General features: G+C 40.1%; 2 protein-coding genes across 2 annotated transcripts in view; one reads left to right on the forward strand and one right to left on the reverse strand.

Annotated features, from left to right (window-relative positions):
• LOC140930604 (sperm microtubule inner protein 11-like) overlaps window positions 1-23,906 on the reverse strand; it is a 287,809-nt gene that overhangs the window by 160,151 nt on the left and 103,752 nt on the right. The gene's annotated exons all lie outside the window — the stretch shown is intronic.
• LOC140931635 (uncharacterized) lies at window positions 14,268-15,911 on the forward strand. The gene is made up of 2 exons (XM_073381429.1): window positions 14,268-14,783; window positions 15,327-15,911. The coding sequence occupies exons 1-2, from the start codon at window positions 14,268-14,270 to the stop codon at window positions 15,909-15,911; spliced, it is 1,101 nt and encodes a 366-aa protein (XP_073237530.1).

The following is a 23,906-nucleotide window of genomic DNA, read 5'->3' on the forward strand; positions in this document are numbered from 1 at the left end:
GCCAACATCTAGCCGAATTTTTGAAAGCGTGCTCCCAATAACATGTATAAAATTAAACCAAATTTGTGTTCAGTTTAGTCAAGATCTGACGCTTCTTTTATTAATATTTCACTGAAGAATTCCAACCTATTCCTCCAACCTTGAAATGGGATACAGCTGCCCTGGTGTTTTTCTCCTTGGAACACGTAGATGTTTAGAGACGTTTTTCACTCAGCTCCTGTTCCGCAACCCCATTTTCATTTAACCTTTCTTGAAATTTAGGAGTAAAGCTATGAGCCTTAAACAGATGATGTTCATCTATTCAACTCTTGCAGACAAATAAAACGAATAACTCTCTCTCATGCACCTCTTTTTTTTGCTGGATCGGGGGAAAAACTGGCATTCAAAGAGCTTTCATTACTAGTTCACTGGTTTGCAACAAAGCCACTCGTTGTGTTGTCACGCAAAGCTTCTCCCCACAAACGGGCTTGTGGGGAGGAGCGTTGCGTGACGACACAAGAACGCCTGTGTAGCAGACCACTAGTTTACTAGCCTAAATTATTATTTTCTCTCCTAAAGTAATGCCGCCTGCGGTTTTGAAGATAACAAAAACAAAAACAAAACATAAAAATCAAAGCGAAGGAACGGATGGTTACTGCATGAGGAACTGGTTACTGAGGAATAACTGCAAAACGGTGTAATTCTGCTTTAGCGTCCTAACGTTTCTAAGACCAACAATTTGATTACCTCACTTTACGGGACTATGCAATAATTATCAGGAGGAGGGGCTAAGAAATGAGCTTCAAAGAAAGGGGAAATTATTATGCACTGTCCCCTCTCCCCCCCCCCCCCCCACCCCCGTTAGCAAAAGCTGAATTATTTCAGCCGCCTTTTTGATCTCTTGATAATTTTTACTACCCCCTTTCCCCCCACACCAAATATAATGTAACTGTAGAAGTTGAAAAGCTTGAAAACCGCTTCTTTATGTGTTTTCCGACAATCCTGCTTGTAATTAAATGAAGGATGATCATCGCAGTTTTCTTTTCGCAACTGCATGAAGTTGCGTATATAACAGCTGCGATGATCATCCTTCATTTAATTCTTCACTCCGCAGTTCACATATAACATTTTCATATCATTCAAAACTTCAACCCTGCTTGTGCTGGAAGGTTTCTCCGAGAGGAGTACAAGCCAAAGCTCCATGATGACAGCAACATAAGGGCATACCGAGAGGGAGGCGAATCGCATATAAGCATCATGTCATCACAGAAAACATAACTAAACATGATGACAGCCTATTTAAGGAGGGTGGCAAACCTAAGACTGGCCTAAATTGTCTTCACAATTCAGTCAGCAATGAGAAAAGACACTACATCTCGTCTGGCGTTGAAAAGGGTGTGTCACTTTTTGTTCAGGACTTGGACAGAGTGATGGCTAAATATAAGACCCTCATGTAAGGCGTCATATCAAATTGGCACCAAGTCCACAAACATCTGAAGCAAGAAAAAGGAAAGAACAGAGAAGGTGAATAGAGGAAAAGAGAAATTTCACAGCTTGTGAAAACAGAAGAAAAAGAGCATGCCCTGTTTTCCATTCCCCTGGGAGGAGTACCCCTTGCAAACGACTTTGAGCCGGACCGATATTTGGTATTCTCCAACTGGAAACAGTTGATTGTTAAACTCTACATTTGTTTACCCCAAAGACAGACAAGGCATGCTTACGCGACCTCTGCAGGGCAAACTGTTTCGCCAGGGAAGCTCAGGAGATTGTTTGGGACTTCTGCACCTTACTGTGAACTTACTGTAGCATCAGGTCAGCGGTTATATTTAGCGCATGCCTACTGGAATAAAGTGTGTTCATTTGCATCCGCCATCTTGAGTGTATGTTGTGTCTTCTCGGAGAACACTTCATGGTGTCAGAAGTGGGATGGAGCACCTGAAACCGCCTGAAGCTTTGATATTGTCTACAGCGACGAATAAAGCCGAAGCATGGCGGCGTTGGAAAATGTCATGGGACCTGTACAAAGTTGCGAGCGGACTCGATCAAAAGGATGAGAAGATTCAAGTCGCTACGTTGCTCCACGTGCTTGGCAAGGAATGTGTGGAAATTTTTTCAAATTTTGTGTGGGATTCCGAGGATGATCGGGATAAAATTGAGGCCGTCGAAGGAAAGTTCAAAGCTCATTGTGCACCACTGACCTCGAGGCACTTCAATCGCTATTTGTTCATCGAACGGAAACAGCAAGACGGAGAGACAGTCGATGAATTCTGTAGCGCATTGAAAACACTAGCTAAGAACAGCGACCTCGGTGATAAAGAAGAATCTTGGATTACATCCATGTTAGTCCTGGGGCTTAAGGATCCGCATTCCAAAGAAAGGTTGATGGAGAGAGAACAGAGTTTAGAGAAAACATTGCAAGCAGCTCGCATCGCAGAAACAAGCAAGCAGCACATGAAGAGCATAAAAGAAGAGGGTAGCAAAGTTGAGAAAGTGGATGTAGTAGACGGCAAAGGACAGAAGCCTCAATGGGGAATGCCCTGTAGGAGTTGTGGTATTCGACATGCCCGAGATTCATGTCCTGCTGCTGGGCGACGCTGCCACAAGTGCCAGAAAATGAACCATTTTTCAAGGATGTGTCGTACCTCAGATGGACAAAAGAAACAGGTAAACTCTCTTGATGATTGTGACTCTGACTCTGAAGTTATGTTCATTGGAGCAGTCAATGCAGGAGACAAAGACTGGGTTGAAACTGTCAATTTTGGAACTGTTCAAGAAGTCTTTAAACTAGATACTGGGGCCCAGTGCAATGTCTTGCCCAAAGCCGCATATGACAAAATTACAACAAACCCTTTGCAACCTTCCTCGGCAAGATTAGAAAGTTACTCCAAAACTTGTATTAGACCTGTTGGAAAATGTGAGCTGCCTTGTTGGGTGCGTGGGGAAAGGTATCAAGTATGTTTTCAAGTGGTTGATGGAAATTACATGCCCCTCCTGGGTAGATCATCCTGTGAGAATATGGGCCTAATCCAGCGCATAAATGCCATTGAAAGTGTCAGTATTCTTGATGAGTTCCCTGAAGTATTCCAAGGACTTGGGTGCCTCCCAGGGAAATATCACATTAGTGTGGACCCCTCTGTTCCTCCTGTGGTCCACCCACCCAGACGAGTTCCTCACTCTAAGCGAGTCCCACTGAAGAAAGAGTTAGATCGGATGGAGAATGTTGGCATTGTAGAGAAAGTTCCCTTGAATGAACCTGCCGATTGGGTAAGCAGCCTTGTTTGTGTTGATAAACCGGATGGGTCTATTCGTGTATGCTTAGATCCTAAAGATCTTAATGTTGCCATTAAAAGAGAACACTACCCTTTGCCAGTGGTAGATGACATCACAACTAGTTGTTCAGGAGCCACACTATTTTCAACTTTGGATGCAGAAAAAGCATTCTACCAGATCCAGTTAGACGAGGAGAGTAGCAAGCTCCTGACATTTAATACCCCCTTCGGAAGGTATAGATACCTGAGGATGCCGATGGGGATTAAGTCTGCTCCAGAAGTTTACCAACAAAGAATGGAGCAAGTCTTTGAAGGATTGCCGGGTGTGAAAGTCATCATGGATGACATAATCATACATGGTCGAACTGGGCCGGAACATGATACACGGTTGAGGGCTGTTCTGCAGCGTGCCAAAGATAACAATCTCAGATTGAAGAAGTCAAAGTGCCACATACAACAGGAAGAGGTGAAGTTCCATGGCCACTTGTTCTCCCATGACGGTTTGAAGACAGACCCAGAGAAGGTCAGAGCCATAGTTGAGATGCCAAGGCCAACAGACAAATCTGGTGTACAAAGATTGTTGGGGATGATCAACTATGTCAGTAAATTCATCCCCAACATGTCTGACCTTACTGCACCATTAAGACAGTTACTACACCAAGATGTTGAGTGGCACTGGGAAGAGCAGCAGGAAGCTAGTTTTAAAGCAATCAAGGAATCGCTTGTCTGCGCCCCTATTTTAGGATATTATGATGCAAAGAAATCCCTGACGCTACAAGTTGATGCCAGTTCAACTGGACTGGGTGCAGCATTGATTCAGGAAGACCGACCAATAGCTTATGCCTCAAAGGCACTCACGCCCACTCAAGAAAGGTATGCCCAAATTGAAAAGGAACTTTTGGCAGTAGTATTTGGCTGTGCCAAATTTGCAGAGTACATCGTGGGTCGTGATGTCACCGTTGAATCAGATCATAAACCTTTGGAGGCAATTATGAAGAAGCCCTTACACGTAGCACCCTTACGGCTGCAACGGATGTTGGTCCAACTCCAGCGCTTTCCAGGAATCAATGTGGTATACAAGCGTGGAGACAGCTTACATTTAGCGGATGCTTTGTCTCGAGCCCATTTGGAAGAACAGCTGACGAATGCTGAGCAATTGGACATAAACTTAGTAGAGGATGTTATCTCTGACCACCAGTTGGCCCGTTTCGCTGAGGCAACTAAGGAAGATGCGATTTTGTCTGACCTGCAACAAGTTATTTTGTCAGGTTGGCCAGATTCCAAAGGTCAAGTCCCACCCAATGCACAGGAGTTTTGGAATTACCGTGATGAATTAACAGTAGCCCGGGGACTGATCGTTAAGGGACAAAAGATTGTTGTACCAAGTAGCTTGAGAGGAGAGATGCTTGAGAAACTGCATGAGGGACACCTGGGTATCAACAAGACAATAGCGAGAGCGCGGGACGTATTGTTCTGGCCCAGGATGAGTGTGGAGATAACCGAGAAGATTAAAAACTGTCCTGTATGTCTAGAAAATCGACCAAGTCAGCAGCCTGAACCATTGAAGTCGCACGAGATTCCACCACTGCCTTGGGCTAAGGTTGGCACAGATATTCTGCACAAGAATGGTCGGAACTACCTCGTTACTGTCGATTATTACTCCAAGTGGCCAGAAATGACTTTACTCCCGTCAATGACAAGCACCGGAGTAATTACAGCTCTTAAATCCCAGTTTGCGAGATATGGAGTCCCTTCAGTTGTCGTTTCTGACAATGGCCCCTGTTACAGCTCTGCAGAATTTAGGAAGTTTTCAGAAGACTGGGGTTTTGAACACATCACTTCAAGTCCTGGCTACCCACAATCCAATGGCCAGTCAGAGAGAACCGTCAAGACCGTTAAAGCAATGCTGGAGAAAGCTGGTGACCCATACAAAGCTCTCCTTTCTTACCGAAATACACCCCTGGAGGAAGTTAATCTGTCACCCTCACAAATGCTAATGGGAAGACGTTTGCGAACCTCAATTCCAGTGACTGAGGATTTGTTGAAACCTCAACTCTATGACCCTGAAGATGTCCTCCCTAAGTTAAAAGAAAGGCAGAGAAAGCAGAAGCTGCAGCATGACAGAAAAGCAAAGGAACTGCCCCCTTTGAGGGATGGTGAGGTTGTAAGAGTTAGAGAAGGCAACAAGTGGAAACCTGCTAGAGTTACACAGGTTCTTCCTTCACCTAGATCTTATAAGGTTGAAACAGAGCGTGGAGAGTACCGAAGAAACCGTCGACATTTATTAAGAACTGAAGAGTCTCAGATCCCAGAAATCACCCCTACACCGGAAGTCTCGAATGATGAGGACCTGACAGACACGGAAGTTGAGCCATCCTCTGTTAGAGTGGCCCACGAGAATCCTGTAACACCGCCAACCGGAATGTCTACGGCTACTACCACGCGGTCTGGTCGGACAATTAAGGAACCTCAGAGATTTAAGGACTATGTTAAGTATTAGATACAAAGCAGACACTTTACAGCTTTTCAGTTAAGCTTTCTGTTTCCAGTTTTCAGGAAAGGACACATTGCTCTTGTTGCAGCATTGTCTCATGTTTCTTTTTTTGTTTTCTTTCTTTTATTGTTACGGTTTGTTTGTTAAATTCAGTAATTTCAGCTCTCTTTGTTTCTTAAAAAAAAGGGGGATGTAGCATCAGGTCAGCGGTTATATTTAGCGCATGCCTACTGGAATAAAGTGTGTTCATTTGCATCCGCCATCTTGAGTGTATGTTGTGTCTTCTCGGAGAACACTTCACTTACAACTGTCTTAAAGGACAGTATCTAAGTACAAATGGTTTGTTTGGGACAAGTTATGTTTTTAGTTGAGTTTGGCCTTGTAATGAATACTAGAATTATAGAAATTTTATAACACAAATCAATTCTTTTGCAAGGAAAATCTGGTACCATGTTTAAAATGTGATGACCTTTTTTATATATATAAAATTCACATTTTCTAAGAGCATTGAGCATAATTAAGAGTACATTTCCTGTGAGTTACAATGCATGTAGAATTGTTCTTACAATTTTTTGTACATGACATAAAATGCATCTAGGGCCCTCCTGTAATAAGAGTCGTTTATTTTATTTTGAGCCCCCTCTATCTTGGGATTATTTTTACTTAATGCCCCCGACCCCCTCCTGCTGATAATTATTGCACAGTCCCTTACTGATAAAAGTCACGCGCGCGAAAAGTCTGGGAGAGGCGAGTAGAGTTGATTTGGAAAACTGTGAATACCTCTGGAAAATCTCCAGCGACAACTATTGGCCAATTTCTAGTTGCTCCAACCTCTGTTTTATAAAGGTGAAGCCTTGAATGTGAAAAAGATTTTTTTTTTCTAGGGGGGTGGGGGCTGGGGGATTCCCATATGAAAGGGGCGGGGATGCTCGTCGTCTCGCTTCGGATTTTGGTGAAAAGCATGTTTTTAAAAAAGCAAAGATTCCAAATAGATTCAAAAGAGGCCCCCCGATAAATGTTTAGTTTTTTTTTTTTAACTTAATCGTGACAGTGATGCTTACATGCATAGCAGCGACAGAAAATAAAAAACAAATAGGTAGAATAGCTGTTTTATTTTCAAGCTGACATTACATCAACGCACTTGGTAAGTGCCGTCTTGATTCTTAGCTGTAATGCGTTTTGGTTCGTCTATAGTGAGTTACATTAGTTGAATCACTCTACTTTCGGCTTTGATGCCGGTCAAGCCTAAGGCAGCCTCTTGCAGACAATACCACAAGGGACATGATTCGAACAGGATAGGTCATTCCAGTATCCGTTTATTCCAGGGTGCGGGTGCCTGGTCCAAAAATTGCTGCATGGTTCATGAGCATTTCCATTCGGCTCACCTGGAAACCATTTCTTGAATGTCGGAATTGAGTTGTCAGCCCAGATAAACGCTTTTCTTTGCGGGTTCCACTCCAGTGCCAGCCAAACCTGACGCAATGACGGAGCGCGCTTGTTAACTAGCTTCAGTACAAACTCGTTTTCTTCTTCACTGTTGATCTTCACCAGATCTCCTCCCAGTCCTTTGCAGTAGGCTTGGGCCTGGTGCCAAGTCTTGATGGAGTTGCTCACCAAGTAACAGTAGCCTTTAAAATATGTCCAGTCACTGGGACAAGGACCTTTTCAATGGGAAACAAAACAAAGGTTATTTCTATGAACATTGGTGGGGTTATCCCTAAGGTTTCTCTTAAGTTTTGTACCCGATCAGAAAGTCAGCTCACCATAGCAAGTCTACGGTTAAGCTATTTAATTAAAGGGTGTTGGTTTGTTGGCTAGAGCTAGTTAGTCAAAAAAGTGGTTCTGTTACCCGTTGTTCATATGCTTGGCTAATTTTCCCTTCAAACCCTTACCAAAATCAGAAAACTCTAACCAATTGGAGTCAAAATATAATCTTTGCTTGATATTACTTACCAAATTTTAGTATGCGTTCAATACTTCGTAGAGTTGTCTGCAATGTCGCATCAGTGACATCTCGCTTGAATTTATCGTCCGACTGAACTGTTAGAAAAAGAGAACAGTTCACTGTTTTTCACTAAAACTTGGTGAAAATAGCTAATTCACCGCCAGTGAATTTTTCATCAAATATCAAAATGTTTACAACGTCTGTGAATCAAGTGTATCAATAGAAATGGTGGTTAACAGCCACCAAATTTATTGGCAGTGATTATACAACTTACATGTCCATAAGCCATTTGATTTAGGTTCAATTTTTGTCCTTGATTTATTTCGGGGGCACCCAACGAGAATATAGTTCAAAACCACTTAAACATAGCATTGTTAAACGTATTTTAGTATTTACACGGTAGATATAGGCATATTTTTATCCCCTAAAAATTTTTAATCTGTTTGGATTTCCTAGCTGAAAGTCTAGTGATCCGAAAATTATAGGGATCAAAACTTACCTCTTCGAAAATTTCAGCCAGAAAAAAGGCTCCCGAAAATTCTAGGTGACCTTTTTAGGGCAAAAATCCGTTAAAAATGGGCAATTATACCATTTTTTAGATGTTCGAAAATCCTAGGAGAGGCAGACAAGCAAGAAATTTTGGAAAAAATGTTCCGAAAATTCTAGATCTCAAATCGTCTCTCGAACAGATATTTTCCGAAAATTGTCGTTGGGTGCCCCTGTTATTTTGCCGATAATGTTTCGTTTAAAATATTCTGTTTATCTAAAGAGTTGAAAGGTCTAATAACTTCCTTTGAATACTCACGATTCCATTTTTTCTGAACAGATGAAACTTGTTACATGCAGTCGGTGATAAAAATAGAGTGAATTAACCTCAGTTATTTTGGTCGCCTCAATAAACAGCAACTGTTAATTCAATTTAGCGCTCAGTTCTCAAGAAGAAGAGCGACGAATGAATTATCAATAAATCACTGTAAATAGATGCTCGTGCTCTAAAAAGCCTCCTTTTAATAATACGTTATGTTATTTCTTCTGGAAACTTGTAAAAGTCCTGGAGAAGGGACTTTAAACCGAAGTTTGTAGAAGTAAATGTAGGATTCGTTGAAGCCGGAATTCACCATAATTTTGACTTATCATAATTATGTCATATTATCCTTATGTTCATAGCTTTACTTAAAGCGCGGATATTAATGACTTTGAGCAGATTAAAGTAAAATACGTGATGGCTATGCTTTAGTGGATTATTTCAATAAACGTATAAAAACGCTTCCGAAACATAAATACGACATTCAATACAACCAGTTTGTTCGGTTACATCCATGGTAGCGAAAAAACAAAATAGAAATAACTTCACTGTAACTTCAGATGTAATAGGAAGAAGAATGTTTTCAGTCGATTGCTCAATTGAAACAGACGTTTCTCGAAATAAAGGCTCCTTCGGTGTCAAGCGATATACAATCGGCCCTGTGAGATTACCGAGACTGAAGCGGCCGCAAGATTTGTAGACCGCAGAAATGATTTAAAGTGTACCTGTGCCGAGCGAGATAAAAATCGGTAGAATAGTAAAAACCAGTTTCATATCAGCAGTTTCAGTCCTTCTGGATATCTGTATGCGAGTTTTCTCTCTAACAGTCCTCAAAATAATGACTCATAGAATCGGATATGATCATAACACGCCCCTAAACAAGCTAAAACAAGTTATGGGATGTGGGAGATGTAAACATGACCGTGACCACGAAACAGGGAAATTCGTAGATGGATTGGGTACATAAGTTTCAATGATAGTTAAAATCTTCAGTAACTTGGACACATTAACAAACTAAAAATGATAGGACGGTAACAAACGGTAACAAACTAAAAATGGTAGGACGTAATAGCTTTTGCCAAAAACCTTAAATTTCTTGGTGTTGACTTGGTGATTATTTTCTCCTATCACATATGTATATTCTATTCGACAACTTTGAGTAACTTGACATAAAATCATTTTGCATATAATGTTTCACTATAATTGAGGGCCTCCCAGAGGGGGTACATGTTCCCTTGTTCCCTAGAAAAAATTGGAGTTTTTCCCTTGTTCCCCAAAAATAAATTAAGATGTTCCCTGAAATTCACTTTCATCAAGTTCCCCTGTTCCCAGAAATTCTGTTGCATGTTCCCTTGATCCCCAGAAATATTAATTAATGTTCACCAGAATTTCAATCATATTTCAGTTTTCGATGGTCAGTATTTTCGTAAGTTTTACCTCGTTAGTCATAGTAGAGATAATCCTCAGCAAAACGCCTCTTTCGTCTCCTTGATGAATGCCGCATCACCTCTGGTTCATCAGCAGAAATTTCTGTCGCCTCTGTAAGAGTGAGGACATCACTTGTCTGTTGAATTTCACCACTTGTCTTGTGTACAGGCAGTGAACAAGTGTTGAAGTTTGAGCTCAACTTAGTGTTCACTTCTCTTCAACACTGAAATATTACTGAACTGCACTAACCAGTAATGAATAATTGAAGACATTTTTTTTGGTATCATAGTGCTACATTGTGTCTCGATTTTCAGTTCCACAAAATATTAAAATAAATACTTCTCATTTTAAAAGTGATATTTTCTCATTCATCTTATTGGATGGTTGTCTGAGAAATCAGGTTAACCTGTACAGTAGTATGAATAAAGTCAAGAAAGTCTCACTTGGAGATATTTTTATGTACGCTCATAAGTGTAGCATTGAAAAATCAGAGCATGACTTACCTATCATCTCCCTTTGATGACTAGTAATCTGTGGTAAAGCAGTCTCCCACTGTTCCTGCGTGTCAATTTGAAAAATTCGTCCTTTGGGCCACTCAGGTAGTTTTGGCCGAAAGTCTTTTGAAGACAGCTGAATTTTGAACTTAACGATTGTTAGCATTGCACATTTCTCCTTGATGCCAAATCCTTTCTACAAGCGGCTTAAAACTGACGTAAAATCTTTATCTGAAACAGTCCTCATACCGAGTTCAAAACACCATCTTTCTGTGGGCTTTTCATTTCCATTGTGATAAAATGCACCGGTAACCGGTACAATTACCGTTGTGTCTGATATATCCGCAGATTGAGCTTGAATTCCTTCTGTTTCCGTTGCCATTTATTAATAAATGGTTAGCGTTTCTAGACATGGAACACCAAAGAGAAAATTACCATAAAAATGGCGGTCCACCCGACGGAGTCTCTCCCAAGGTTTCCACGCGTTCTAAACTCGTCCCCAGTCGTCACCAGTTCACTTGTGAAGATTAGTCGCCAGGCTTAGTCGTCGGAAATGCGTGAAATTACAGAAACGTGGGAAATGTCTTCATAAACAGTTAATGGAAATTTCTCCAAAAGTTAGAAAATGGTCGAAAGTCAATGTTCCCTTGTTCCCGAATATCCCTCAACAGTTCCCTTGTTCCCTAAAAGTTATTTTGAAATATCCCTTGTTCCCTAAAAGTAAATGGCGATGTTCCCTTGTTCCCTAAAACCCCTGGGAGGCCCTCATAATTACTGTTCGTAAGTATTTACTTTCATTACTTTCATTACTAAGACTGATACATTGAATAGTGTCCAACGACTTCCATCTGAAACCAAATGTTTCTGTCGTAGTATAGGTAGTAATATTAATTATAGGATAATGGATAAAAATGGATAAAACTTTTTTGCTATAAGGAAGTGAATTTCGTTGTTGACCGAGTTAACTAATACAGCCCGGCCCTAGAACAACTAGGTCTGTATTACAAGAAAGTCGGACATGTATTCTTTCATACAACAGTTAATTGGAGTACAAACAATTGTGATTATAATAAAGAATCTTACAGAGACTTACTGGACAATGCATACTGGCGTACTTGGAATATTGGTGTCGTTTCAGTATAACTTACATTTCATTCCCATTTACATACATGTATGTTTTATTTGTTGTCGATTGTCAACCGGACAATCGACATTTAGTCAGTTTTTATCTACTTTTCATTTGGCTATAAAGGTAAACACATGCACTTCCTTCACGCCAAAAAACAGCGAACGGTAAAATATATTGGTCATCTCTATTCATTTTGTGTTTGTCGTGAATTTGTTGTGATGGGAATGTGTTCACAGAAGAAAGATTTAAAAATACCTCTCTAATGCGAAAAAACTAAGACATAATTGTGATCAAGCATCTGAAAATGAAGCTTGTTGAAAGCCGAATGTAAAACTGAAAATACAATTCCAAGACAAAAGGAGGAATGGTTTTATTAGGAAATAAGGTCATTTAACTTTCTGTAAAGAAAATCTAAAAGGAAAAGTTATAAAAATTGTAAAATGAATTTTTTTAAATGAAAAAAATTAAGAAAACGAATGGAAAACAAGCTTATTGTCTTAAAATCAATTTCACATTTACGCTAATGATTGGATTTTTATTTTCTGTAACTGTTTAAAAATATTCCAAAAGGTAAACTATTTATAGGCAAAAAAGAGTGCTCATTTGTAATATATCAATGTTGTGACCTTTTGATTAGCAGTAAACTATCGCCGAAGTTTTAGACAATGTGAAATCGCTTCCGAATTCGATAAAGTGAAATTTAGCATTTTTTTTGGGCCGCTTAAACTGATGAGAAAAATCACCAAACGAACCCACAACCTGCGTTTTTCCTCATATAGACACTTAATGTAATACTAGCGCCATTCACACTTCTTATAGGATTTTAAGAATAACACGCGCTGTGTAAGCTATATAAGCAAGGACAGCAAGGCCTCATAACTAAGAAAAAGATGAGTTAACTAAAACTTTCTAATAAAACATTCATCGTGGACCAACACGAAGCACCCGGGACGAAGCAGAACTGAACACTTCCTTCTTTTAGAACACAACCAGGTCAATGTTTTATTGCCCACACGAACGACAGTTAGTTTTGAGTCAGTATACAAGACGCTACTTTTCTTTGGGTTTTTGCCGCAGTCGCATCTATGATCTCACCAACTGCAGTTCTTTTGAACACTTGCAATCATAGCAGTAATTCCAATACCTTGCTATCAACAATGGCCGTTACAGATCTTCTAGTAGGAAGTTTATGTGTACCGTTATCTGCTGTGGTTGGACTGTTAGTTTCTTAGCAAATACTGACCGACCATTACATTTGCTTGCTGCACTTTGTTGCGATATGGTCGACGGTCATTCTTACGATTTGTTCGATTTTCCATCTGACAATGATGGCATGGGAAAGGTACTTGGCCATTGGAAAATGGATTGACTACAAAGTGATGGTGACTTAAAGCCTTGTGAAAAATCTGGCGATAATAGCTTGTAGCAATAGTAACTGTATCTCCAACACTCTTAAGTACTTTTCGAGGATGATGGAGGAGAACCTCTGGAGATTTTCCTCATTGTCCTTAGTCCTTGCCCTGCGTCTTATAACACATTTTTCTGTCATGATGTACCTTAGCCATGTTAGCATGAGTTTGCAAACGCCATCAAATTTGCCAAGTCAACGAGTTACTGAAAGAAAAACTCGAATAAAAAGTAGCTAAGTCGACTGCTATTAACGGTTGCCCTGTTTCTTTCCTTTTTCCCAATTATTGTTGGTGGTATGATACAAGGACTTTATCCAGTCTTTCGCAACGTTTGGCAATGAGTCTAGCAGACACATGTTTGGACATTAAAATTCTGTAGCTAATCCACTCGTTTACTTCTACAGAGGATCGCTGTTTCAGGAACGCCATGCTGGAGATTTTGAAGATTAGGAGACACAAAGTAAAACCGCTTGTTGTACTGACCGGTGCGATGTAATGTACATTTCGTTCTAATCGATGTAAAGATATAGTTTATGACAAGAGCTATTCAAGTAGCGGTTTTTCCGGGTGCTTGGATTTGAGCTTTGAAATCGATTGTGAACCCGGGAACGATAAAACACTCAGTTTTTCTAAAAGACTTCTCTCCCATGCAAATTTTAAGGCATACATGTAATTGTGATCAGACATCCGATAACGAAGCTTGTTGAAAGCCGGCTGTAAAATAAAATACAATTTGAAGGTAAAAGGCGGAACGGCTTGATTAAGATTTAATTGAACTCTACATAAAGAAAAGAAGGGAACGTTTTTATAAAATGATATTTTTTTAATGGAAGAAAGGGGGAAGAACTAATGTTTTAAAACATTTACGACAACAATTTTTTTTCTATTTTCTGGAACTGTTTAAAAAGAGCGATCATTTACGGTTTTGAAATGTTTTAAAATGTTTTTGACCCCAAAGTAATTTAATTATTAGAAAATTATCAACCAGCTTTCAGTTTGATCCAGAAGTCACCAACACCTTAAAATGAGTTTTTCATAGCTCGTAAGTGTTTTGTGAGAAAACAATTTTTTTTTCATCCTGATATCATTTTCACTGATTGTCTTTTATACGCCCCTTTCTGTGACCGCTTGTGAGAAAAATCTCTAAGCCACAAACTGTTTCTTTTCATATAAACACTCACTGCTAAGTAATCATTACGTAATTTAAATTTACATTAAAATGTTTAGAATCACATGAGCTGTGTAAGCTATATAAACAAGGCCTCATAAAGCGAAAGAAGAAAGATAACTAAAAGTTCTGAAAAGAGATTTACTCATGGACCAACGCGAAACAGAACTGAACACTTCCTCCATTTCGAACTCAACCAGGTCAGTGTTTTATTGTCCAAAAGATCCACAGTTAGTTTGGAATTTACATGACATAACTTCGCCTTGGATTTTTGCCGCTGTCGCATCTATAATCTCTCCAACTGCAGTTCTTTTGAACGCACTTGTGATAATAGAAGTAAAGCAAAGGAAAGAACTGCAGAGAGCTACCAATGTCTTGCTATCAAGTTTGGCCGTTACAGATCTTCTAGTAGGAAGTTTATGTGTACCTTTATCTGCTGTGGTTGGACTATTCGTTCCGTATCAAATACAGGCTGACCATTGCATTTGCAAATTGGACTCTGTGGCGATTTCGTCCACGATCACAGCAATTTGTTCGATTTTCCATCTTACAATGATTGCTTGGGAAAGGTACGTGGCCATTCGAAAATGGATTGACTACAGAGTTATAGTGACTAGAAGCCGCTTGAAAAAGCTGGCGATAATAGCTTGGGTGTCAGCAATAGTAACCGTATCTCCAACACATTTTATTACGGCACTCACAGGGATTTTGAGGGAAAATGAGATGGCTTTAGCTCTGGAAATTTTCTTTATCGTTCTTTCAGCTTTCTTATTTCTTGCCCTAAGTCTTGTCATATATTTCAGGGGCACCTAACGAGAATATAGTTCAAAACCACTTAAACATAGCAATGTTAAACGTGTTTTAGTATTTAAACGGTGGATATGGGCATATTTTTATCCCCTATAAATTTTCCATCTGTTCGGATTTCCTAGCTGAAGGTCTAGTGATCCGAAAATTATAGGGATCAAAACTTACCCGTTCGAAAATTTCAGCCAGAAAAAAGGCTCCCGAAAATTCTAGGTGACATTTTTACGGTAAAAATCCGTTGAAAATGGGCAATTTTACCATTTTTTGGATGTTCGAAAATCCTAGGAGAGGCAGGCAAGCAAGAAATTTTACAACAAATGTTCCGAAAATTCTAGATCTCAAATCGTCTTCCGAACAGATATTTTCCCGAAAATTGCCGTTGGGTGCCCCTGATATTTTTATTTCATGGTGTACCTTGGAGTTCGCAAACGTAAATTAAGTCAAATTCGCCAAGTCAGCGAGTTAGTGAATGCGAAACTCGAACAGAGAGTAGCTGTGACGACTACTTTAGTTACGGTTGCCCTGATTCTTTCCTTTTTCTCAAATGCTGTTATTTGTATGTTGGAAGGAGTTTATCCAGTTCTTCGTAAACGTTTTGTGATAGACTTAAAAGCCACACTTCTATCCACAAATTCTGTAGTAAATCCGCTTATTTACTGCTACAGAGACTGTCGTTTTAGGAACGCCGTGCTGGAGATTTTGAGGATCAGAAAACCAAAAGTAACGCCGTGTGTTGTAACCGATGCAGCAAGATTCGCCAGAGGGAAGGATGTATTTGATTCAGAAAGAGCTAAGGTACAAGGACAACAAGTGGAAAACCCTGTTCGTTTGACAAGATCAGCATCGTGTGATTTGGTCCATTTCTTAGGTCGATTTCAACTTGAGTCTCACAAAAAAGCGTTCAAACGGACTATGTCATCTCCGTCTCTCCGTATGAGCAGTTTTCACAACGAATTATTGCAACAACCAGTCAGACTACAGTGATCCAGATAATTATAACGCCCGACGTTCGACGGCTTTCTCTAGCATGCACAGCAGACTAAATGAGGAAACGTACTGTTGTCCTCTCAGTCATTATATCTATTTTATTTTTAGAAGTTTTCAGCATAAACATCGAATTCAACTGTTTCTGAACACCCCGATATCTTATCACTGGTTGCCAGTTTTCCGTGTGGACGTGACTGGATTAGTTGAAAGAGCAGCCAGTATTGGTGTCAAGTTTAAGCCATGGCGACTGAGCCTAGGGGAACCTTCAAATGGGATACAGCTGCCCTGGTGTTTTCCTCCTTGGAACAAGTAGATGTTCAGAGACGTTTTTCACCCAGCTGTTGTTCCACAACCCCATTTTCATTTAGCCTCCTTTCTTGAAATTTAGGAGTAAAGCTATTAGCTGAACTAAACTGATGATGCTCATCTTTGCAAGTCTTGCAGAGAAATAAAATGAATAACTCTCTTTCAAGTTCTTCTTTTTTTTCCGCTGGATTTAGGTAAAAACTGACATTAGAAAAGATTTTATTACTAGTTCACTAGTCTGCCACACAGCCACTCATTGTGCTGTCATGCAACGCTTCTTCCCACTAACGGGCTTGTGTGGAGGAGCGTTGCGTGACGACGCAAGAACGCCTGTGTAGCAGACTACTAGTTTACTGGCCTAAAATTATTGTTTTCCCTCCTAAACGAATGCCTCCTGCGCTTTCTAAAGATAAATAAAAACAAAAACAAAACATAAAAATCAAAGCGAAGGAACGGATGGTTTCTGAGGAATAACTTAAAAAGTGTGTATTTCTGCTTTAGCGTTTTCCAGAAAAATTTGGCCTCACTTGAAAGTACCTCTGAAAAATCTCTGGGGACACCCATAAACCAATTTCTCGTTCCCCCAACCTCTGCATGTTTTATAACTTTTGTAAGGGCGAAGGCCTGAATGTGACGGGGATGCTGGTCGCCTTGCTTAGGGGTGTAAATTTCTGATTTTGGTCTCATTTAGGGTGTTCTGGGCAAAACGCCATTATATTTAGCCGTTAATATTTAGTGGTTTAATTCAAAATTTCCGACGAGCATCCCCGCCCCTTTCATATGGGAGTCCCCTCCTGGGGATTTTTCATTTTTTCCCTTGGAAATAAAATTCATTTTGTCAAGAAAGGCTTTGGATTTAGCTTGATTTCGACAGTGAGGGTCATGTTTTCTAACTCGAAATTTTCCCATTTAAAGTCAGTTCTTGAGAGAAAAGCAAGCTTCAACGTTTGTACAACTCAAGATATGGCAAACAGAAAACTTAAGTCAGAAGTGTTAGCTTTTCTTCATGATTTTTTTATTCTTTCTTAATACCTATAATTATCTTTCCATTGGCGTAATCTCGTCTTCTCGTGGTTTATGATACACCAAGGAACAACCACTACAATACTGGGGACACCCCCGAGCTAACGGAAACAGAGTAAGACCTTTCAGGCGCTAATTGTGTGAAAATATGAAACGGCAAACTGATCCTTACGGCAAGGCGATGAAGAAGTGACAAAAGAATAAAACAAAAAATGTATATTTCAACAAATTTGCCTAATATTTCGGTTTGAAAACAAACTTTCTTCGGGGGCTAAAAGAAAAATGAAGATAAAACTAATAGTTCTTTACAAATAAGAGTTCGAAAATATAAAAATAAAAACAGTAGATTGTTGTTGGTGTAGGAGACTAGATAATATCGTATATCAAAGAGTTTCATCACCTTCACTTATTCCTAGAGGAGAAAATGTGTTCCCTGTGTATTAAATTAGCCTCCCTAGCCTTTCTCACTGCATCACGGTTACCGCGTATGTGTTCAAGTGGGATTAGAAGAACGTCTTTGATTGAATGTCCTGCTTGATAGAAATGTAGGGAGACAGGAGCCCGGGGGGAAACTCCCATATAAAAAGGCCGGGGATGCTCGTCGTCTCGCTTAGGGGTGTAAATTTCAGATTTTGGTCTCGCTTAGCGTGTTCTGGGCAAAACACCATTATATTTAGCCGTCAAGGTCTCTTTTAAGGTTGCACTCGAAGAAATATTTAAAAATTATATATTTTCAATTCGTTTTATTTACTCGATTCAGGTAATCAAAGTTTAAAATGATCGCTTTCAGGGGTCCAAAAAAAGGTTGGGCCACGCCCAGATTGATCTCCTTTAGGGGTTTAATTCAAAATTTCCGACGGGCATCCCCGCCCCTTTCATATGGGAGTCCTTCCCCCGAGGACAGGAGTGGGATCGCTTAGTTGATGGTGGTTCAACATAGATCGGCGGTGTTCCCCTGATTGTGTGGCCCTCGGGTGGGAGACGGGGGGCTACTCAACAAGGCTTTATACGGTAACACTTCTACTAATAAATTACAGGTCTCTAGTTTTCTTGAAGAGCCAAAATTAGTTAACTCGAGGCTGACAAAAATAAAACAGGCTATCATAGATTACTTTAGAAAGGATCATATTTGACTGTAAAATAAAATACAATTCGAAGGTAAAAGGCGGAATGGCTTTATTAGGAAATAAGGTCATTTAACTCTCTATAAAGAAAATATACAAGAAAAAGTTATAAAAATTGTAAAATGAATTTTTTAAAAAAAAAGTACGAAAACGAACGGAAAAACACGAATATTGTCCTGAAATCAATTTCACATTTACGCTAATGATTGAATTTCTATTTTCTCTAACTGTTTAAAAATATTCCAAAATGTTAACTATTTATAAGCAAAAAAAGAGTGATCATTTGCGGTTTTGATATGTTAATGTTTTGACCTTTTGATTAGCAGTAAACTATCGTCGAAGCTGTAGACAATGTGAAATCGTTTCCGTACAATAAAGTGAAATTTCGCATTTTCCTTTCTGGGCCGCTTATATATGAGAAAAATCACCAAGCCACAAGCTGTGTTTTTTTCATATAAACACTTACTATAATACTACCGCCATTCACACTTCTTATAAGAATAACACGCGCTTTGTAAACTATATAAGCAAGGCCTCTTAACTAAGAAAAAGATGAGTTAACTAAAAGTTTTTAAAAAGGGATTCATCATGGACCAACACAAAGCAGAACTGAACACTTCCTTCTTTTCGAACACAACCAGGTCAATGTTTTGTTACCCACACGAACCACAGTTAGTTTGGGATTTTATACATGACACTACTTTTCCTTGGGATTTTGCCGCAGTCACGTCTATAACCTCTCCAGCTGCAGTTCTTTTGAACACTTGTAGTCATAGCGGTAATTCCAATACCTTGCTATCAAGTATGGCCATTACAGTTCTTCTAAGTAGGAGGTTTATGTGTACCGTTATCTGCTTTGGTTGGACTGTTAGTTTCTTATCAAACACTGGCTGAACATTACAGTTTGCGTGCTGGACTTTGTTGCCATTTGGTCCACAGTTACTCTTACGATTTGTTCGATTTTCCATCTGACAATGATTGCATGGGAAAGGTACGTGGCCATTGGAAAACGGATTGACTACAAAGTGATGGTGACTAAAAGCCTTATAAAAACCTGGCAATAATAGCTTGGGTATCAGCAATAGTATCTCTACCATTCTTAAGTACTTTTCGATTTTAATGGGGGAGATTCTGTGGAAATTTTCCTCATTGTTCTTTCAATTTTGTTAGTCCTTGCCCTGGGTCTTATAATAGATTTTGCTGTCATGGTGTACCTTAGCATGAGTTCCCAAACGCCATCAAATTTGCCAAGTCAACGAGTTAGTGAAAGAAAAACTCGAACATAAAGTAGCTAAGTCGACTGCTATGGTTACGGTTGCCCTGTTTCTTTCCTTTTTCCCAATTGTTGTTGGTGGTATGATACAAGGACTTTATCCAGTCTTTCGCCAACGTTTGGTGATGTGTCATAGCGGACATATTTTTGGACATTTAAATTCTGTAACTAATCCACTCGTTTACTTCTACAGAGGATCGCTGTTTCAGGAACGCCGTGCTGGAGATTTTGAAGATTAGGAGACACAAAGTAAAACCGCTTGTTGTACTGACCAATGCGATGAAATGTGCATTTCGTTCTCATCGATGTAAAGATATAGTTTATGACAAGAGCTATATTTAAGTGGCGTTTTTTTTTTTTTTTCTCGTTTTCGAAACACTATATTTTTTCTTTCATGCGCTCCTTTCTGGGGCCGCTTGTGAGAAAATCTCCAAGCCAAAACCTGTTTCTTTCCATGTAAAAACTTACGTATACTGTAATCATTGCGTTATTTTACATTAAAATGTTTAGAATTACATGCATGAGCCGTGTAGCCATATAAACAAGGTCTCATAACGCGAAAGAAGAAAGATAACTAAAAGTTTTGAAAAGAGATTTCCTCATGGACCTTAGGCCCGTTTCAAACGTCGCGCTACTGCCGTGCCGAACTCAATTGATTGAATTAAATTCGACTTTAGCACGGCAGTAGCGCGACGTTTGAAACCAAGTCGTGCTACTGCCGTGTAGCACGGCAAGCCTTGCCGTGCTACACATTGTGATATATTTAAGAGTTTGCTAAACCGTTTCTTTATTTTTGTGTTTTGTTTTTCGCAGCAGCCGTTCCATTCGACTGTCATTGCGTGAATTAAATTTGACGTCTGAAACCAAGTCGTGCTAGTGTCGTGCTGCAGTCGAGCTACAGTCGAGCCAGCTTAGCACGGCGGTAGCACGACGTTTGAAACAGGCCTTAGTGTCAGCTTCAGCTATCAGTAAGCAAGTTTCCAGACGCTGCATAAATATTCCGCATGAAGTCACCTGTCAAATTGTGACCAATCAAAACATAAAAATTGGACGTAGAGCGTGATCAACGCGTGACAGTGAGAAAAGACAAAAGCGATTGCCTTTCCTGCATGTAAAAGCCAGTTGAATTTTTGCGGCCGAGGTCAGTTCGAAATCAAAATATTAAAAGTGCGGCTCATGAACACGACTTATTTTGTATGCATTTTAAAGAAATTGAACTTGAGCCTGCGATCCTATGAGAAGTAGCAACTTGTCAGCGGATAACCTCAAAAAAACACTCGAACTCAGTGGGTCGATACCTGAGCCCGCGATACGGTCAGGCGATACTGGTCAGCAGAAACACTATTTTGACAGCTGTCAATTAATCAAAACTTAGATGTACAATATCAGGTTGCAGGCTCCCAAACTAGCTAGAAAGTGTGAGATTAAACATTGGTATGCCTGTGGTGCAGACGGACGGAAGGTCGGGTAGTCGGTGCACGGTCACGTGATTGCCGAATTTTCTAGGATGGATAGATATGGGGATTCGAATTGAGCGCGTGAACAAATAAAATATCAGCAGAAAAACTTTAAAAACTGCGTGACCTCAATGGATAGAAAAATGAGCCCGCCACACAGTCAGGTGATGATGGTCAGCGTATACTCTAGTTTGACAGCTGTCAATTAACCTTCATTAGAATGGCGAATATTCGAATTAACAAACTACGCGTGTGAGTAAGACATATCCGTCCGGCTTGTAGTGGAAAATGCCAGATCGTGTACCTGAGCGAGCCTGAGCCCAGGTTATTAGTTTTTTGATAGTGGTCTGCACATGTCCCATTTTGACAGCTGTCAATTGACTTTTATTTGGCTTGCCAATATAACTTTAAACGACTGTCAGCCGACTGACAGCCCTGCCCGGCGTAGTTTGGTTTTTATTTTGAACCGATAAGTGTGACATATTATATCAGCTTATATGTAGGGGCAAAACGACTGGTCTTTCATCTGAGCCCGCGAGATGGTCATGTGATAATTGTCATCGGATGTCTGATTTTGACAGCTATCAATCTAATCGTACTTATACGGATGACTTACATAACTGGCTAGTCAAGTTGTGCAAGATCTATTGTGACATTTGACATAGGCTTACATGAACTGTGTGAACGGCTGGGCGGGCGGCGTACGCTACGTCATAACCAAATTTTCTCGGATGGATAGTTTACCAAATTTTGTTACCCATGATGCTCCGCTTCGCGCTCGCGAGAGCTCCGCTATTAACTAGTCATTCACAATCCAAGTAGTCCGTCTCATAGAGGTGTCTGTCCTATAAAGAGGATAGGTACAATACAATGACTGAAAAATTGCATGGACTGACTTAAGGAGGTGTCCTTTAAGAGTAAGTTGACCGTACAACACTTTTTCCCGTATTGAGTGAATAGCTGCAGCTGGTCCTAGCTGGCGAAATGGAGTAGGTATATATTATATTCTTAGCCTTTTGAAACAAGTGACGATGAACATCATTTTCCCCGGGATTCCCTTGCCTGCGTTGCAGGCGCAAAAAGGGGAGGGGGAGGGGGAACGAGAACCCAAACCCTTGACCGGAAATTCCAAAAATAATTGTCGTTCTGCGCTTGTAAAAAGTGACATGGCATGAGCCTGCTAGGCTCCTGATTTTAGAGCCCACCCCAACATATACCTCGCCCGGCAAATAAAATTTTGTTCATCCTGCTTTTACTTTCTAGCCTCAGTGGGAGGCGCAAAAAGGGGTGTGGGGGGAGGGAGAGGCCGAAAAAAGCTTGAAAGGGAAAAGGTCCATTGCCCTCTCTCCAAACCTCCTCAATTTTTCCCTTCTTCCCAGTCCCCTGAGCAATAGTGAAATTTTAAAGTTGTATTCAATCGCTCGTGTTGCCATGGAAACTACAAAAACGTCACATTTACCTGTCTACAAAATCTTTCATCAGTATATTTTTCACTTGCCAACTTTCAGCTTGTGAGCTGCAACCTTTCTCTTGCAATAATCTGGCAAATGACATAGAGTCACAAACTGCCAAAACTGTGTTCAGCCACCTTAAGCCAAGTTTAAAAAAAGTCTTTTCAGTTCGTCCCCGCCCGCTTTATTTTTTTGTAACCGCCTCTCTTTTTTTATTTTATTTCATTAAAAACTATGGGAAAAAACAAAAACAAAAACCAACAGGCGTTGCCTTCAACCTCAATTAGTCTACAATCCTGCTTTTAACAGGCGTTACTTTCAAAAAACGAATCATTCATTAAATACTGAGTCCGATATTGACGTTTTTTAAAATGCATCCTACCTATTGAGCTATGTCGTATGACGTATGAAGTTAAGCTGTGTGGCCGAGAGTTGCCAGCTGGTGCGGCTTTCATAAATTCGGCTAGAAGATATCAGTGAATGATGACGGGTGAGCAGAAATGAGGCGAGATTAGGAGGGTTGGCTCGAGGTGGCCGCCTTCTTCTAAAAGACAGGATTTCAGGCCAACGTCTAGCCGAATTTTTGAAAGCGTGCCTCAAAAAACATGAATAAAATTAAACCAAATTTGTGTTCAGTTTAGTCGAGATCTGACGCTTCTTTTATTAATATTTCACTGAAGAACTCCAACCTATTCCTCCAACCTTGAAATGAGATGGTGGTGTTTTTCTCCTTGGAACAAGTAGATGTTCAGAGACGTTTTTCACCCAGCTGTTGTTACACAACTCCATTTTCATTCAGCCTTTCTTGAAATTTAGGAGTTACGCTATGAGCCTTAAACTGATGATGTTCATCTATGCAACTCTTGCAGAGAAACAAAACGAATAAGTCTCTCTCATATACTTTTTTTTTCGCTGGATCGGAGGAAAAAGTGACATTCGAAGAGATTTCATTATTACAGTGGAACCCCGCCTTACGACTACCCGGTTTATAAGACCACCTCGTTATTACGGCTATATTCTTTCAAACCAAACGTAAAAACCATTGAGTCATTTTATTATTTTGAAGACCCCATTAATGCGACCACCTCGTTATTACGACCAGGATTTTATGGCCCAACGGTGGTCGCATTAACGGGGTTCCACTGTAGTTCACTGGTCTGCAACAAAGCCACTCATTGTGTTGTCACGCAAAGCTTCTCCCCACTAACGGGCTTGTGGGGAGGAGCGTTGCGTGACGACACAAGAACGGCTGTGTAGGAGACTACTCATGAGACTACTAGTTTACTGGCCTAAATTATTATTTTCCCTCCTAAACGAATACCGCCTGCGGTTTCCAAGATAATAAAAGCAAAACAAAA

Source organism: Porites lutea, chromosome 3, assembly GCF_958299795.1.
Source record: "Porites lutea chromosome 3, jaPorLute2.1, whole genome shotgun sequence".
Classification (NCBI taxonomy): Eukaryota; Metazoa; Cnidaria; class Anthozoa; order Scleractinia; family Poritidae; genus Porites; species Porites lutea.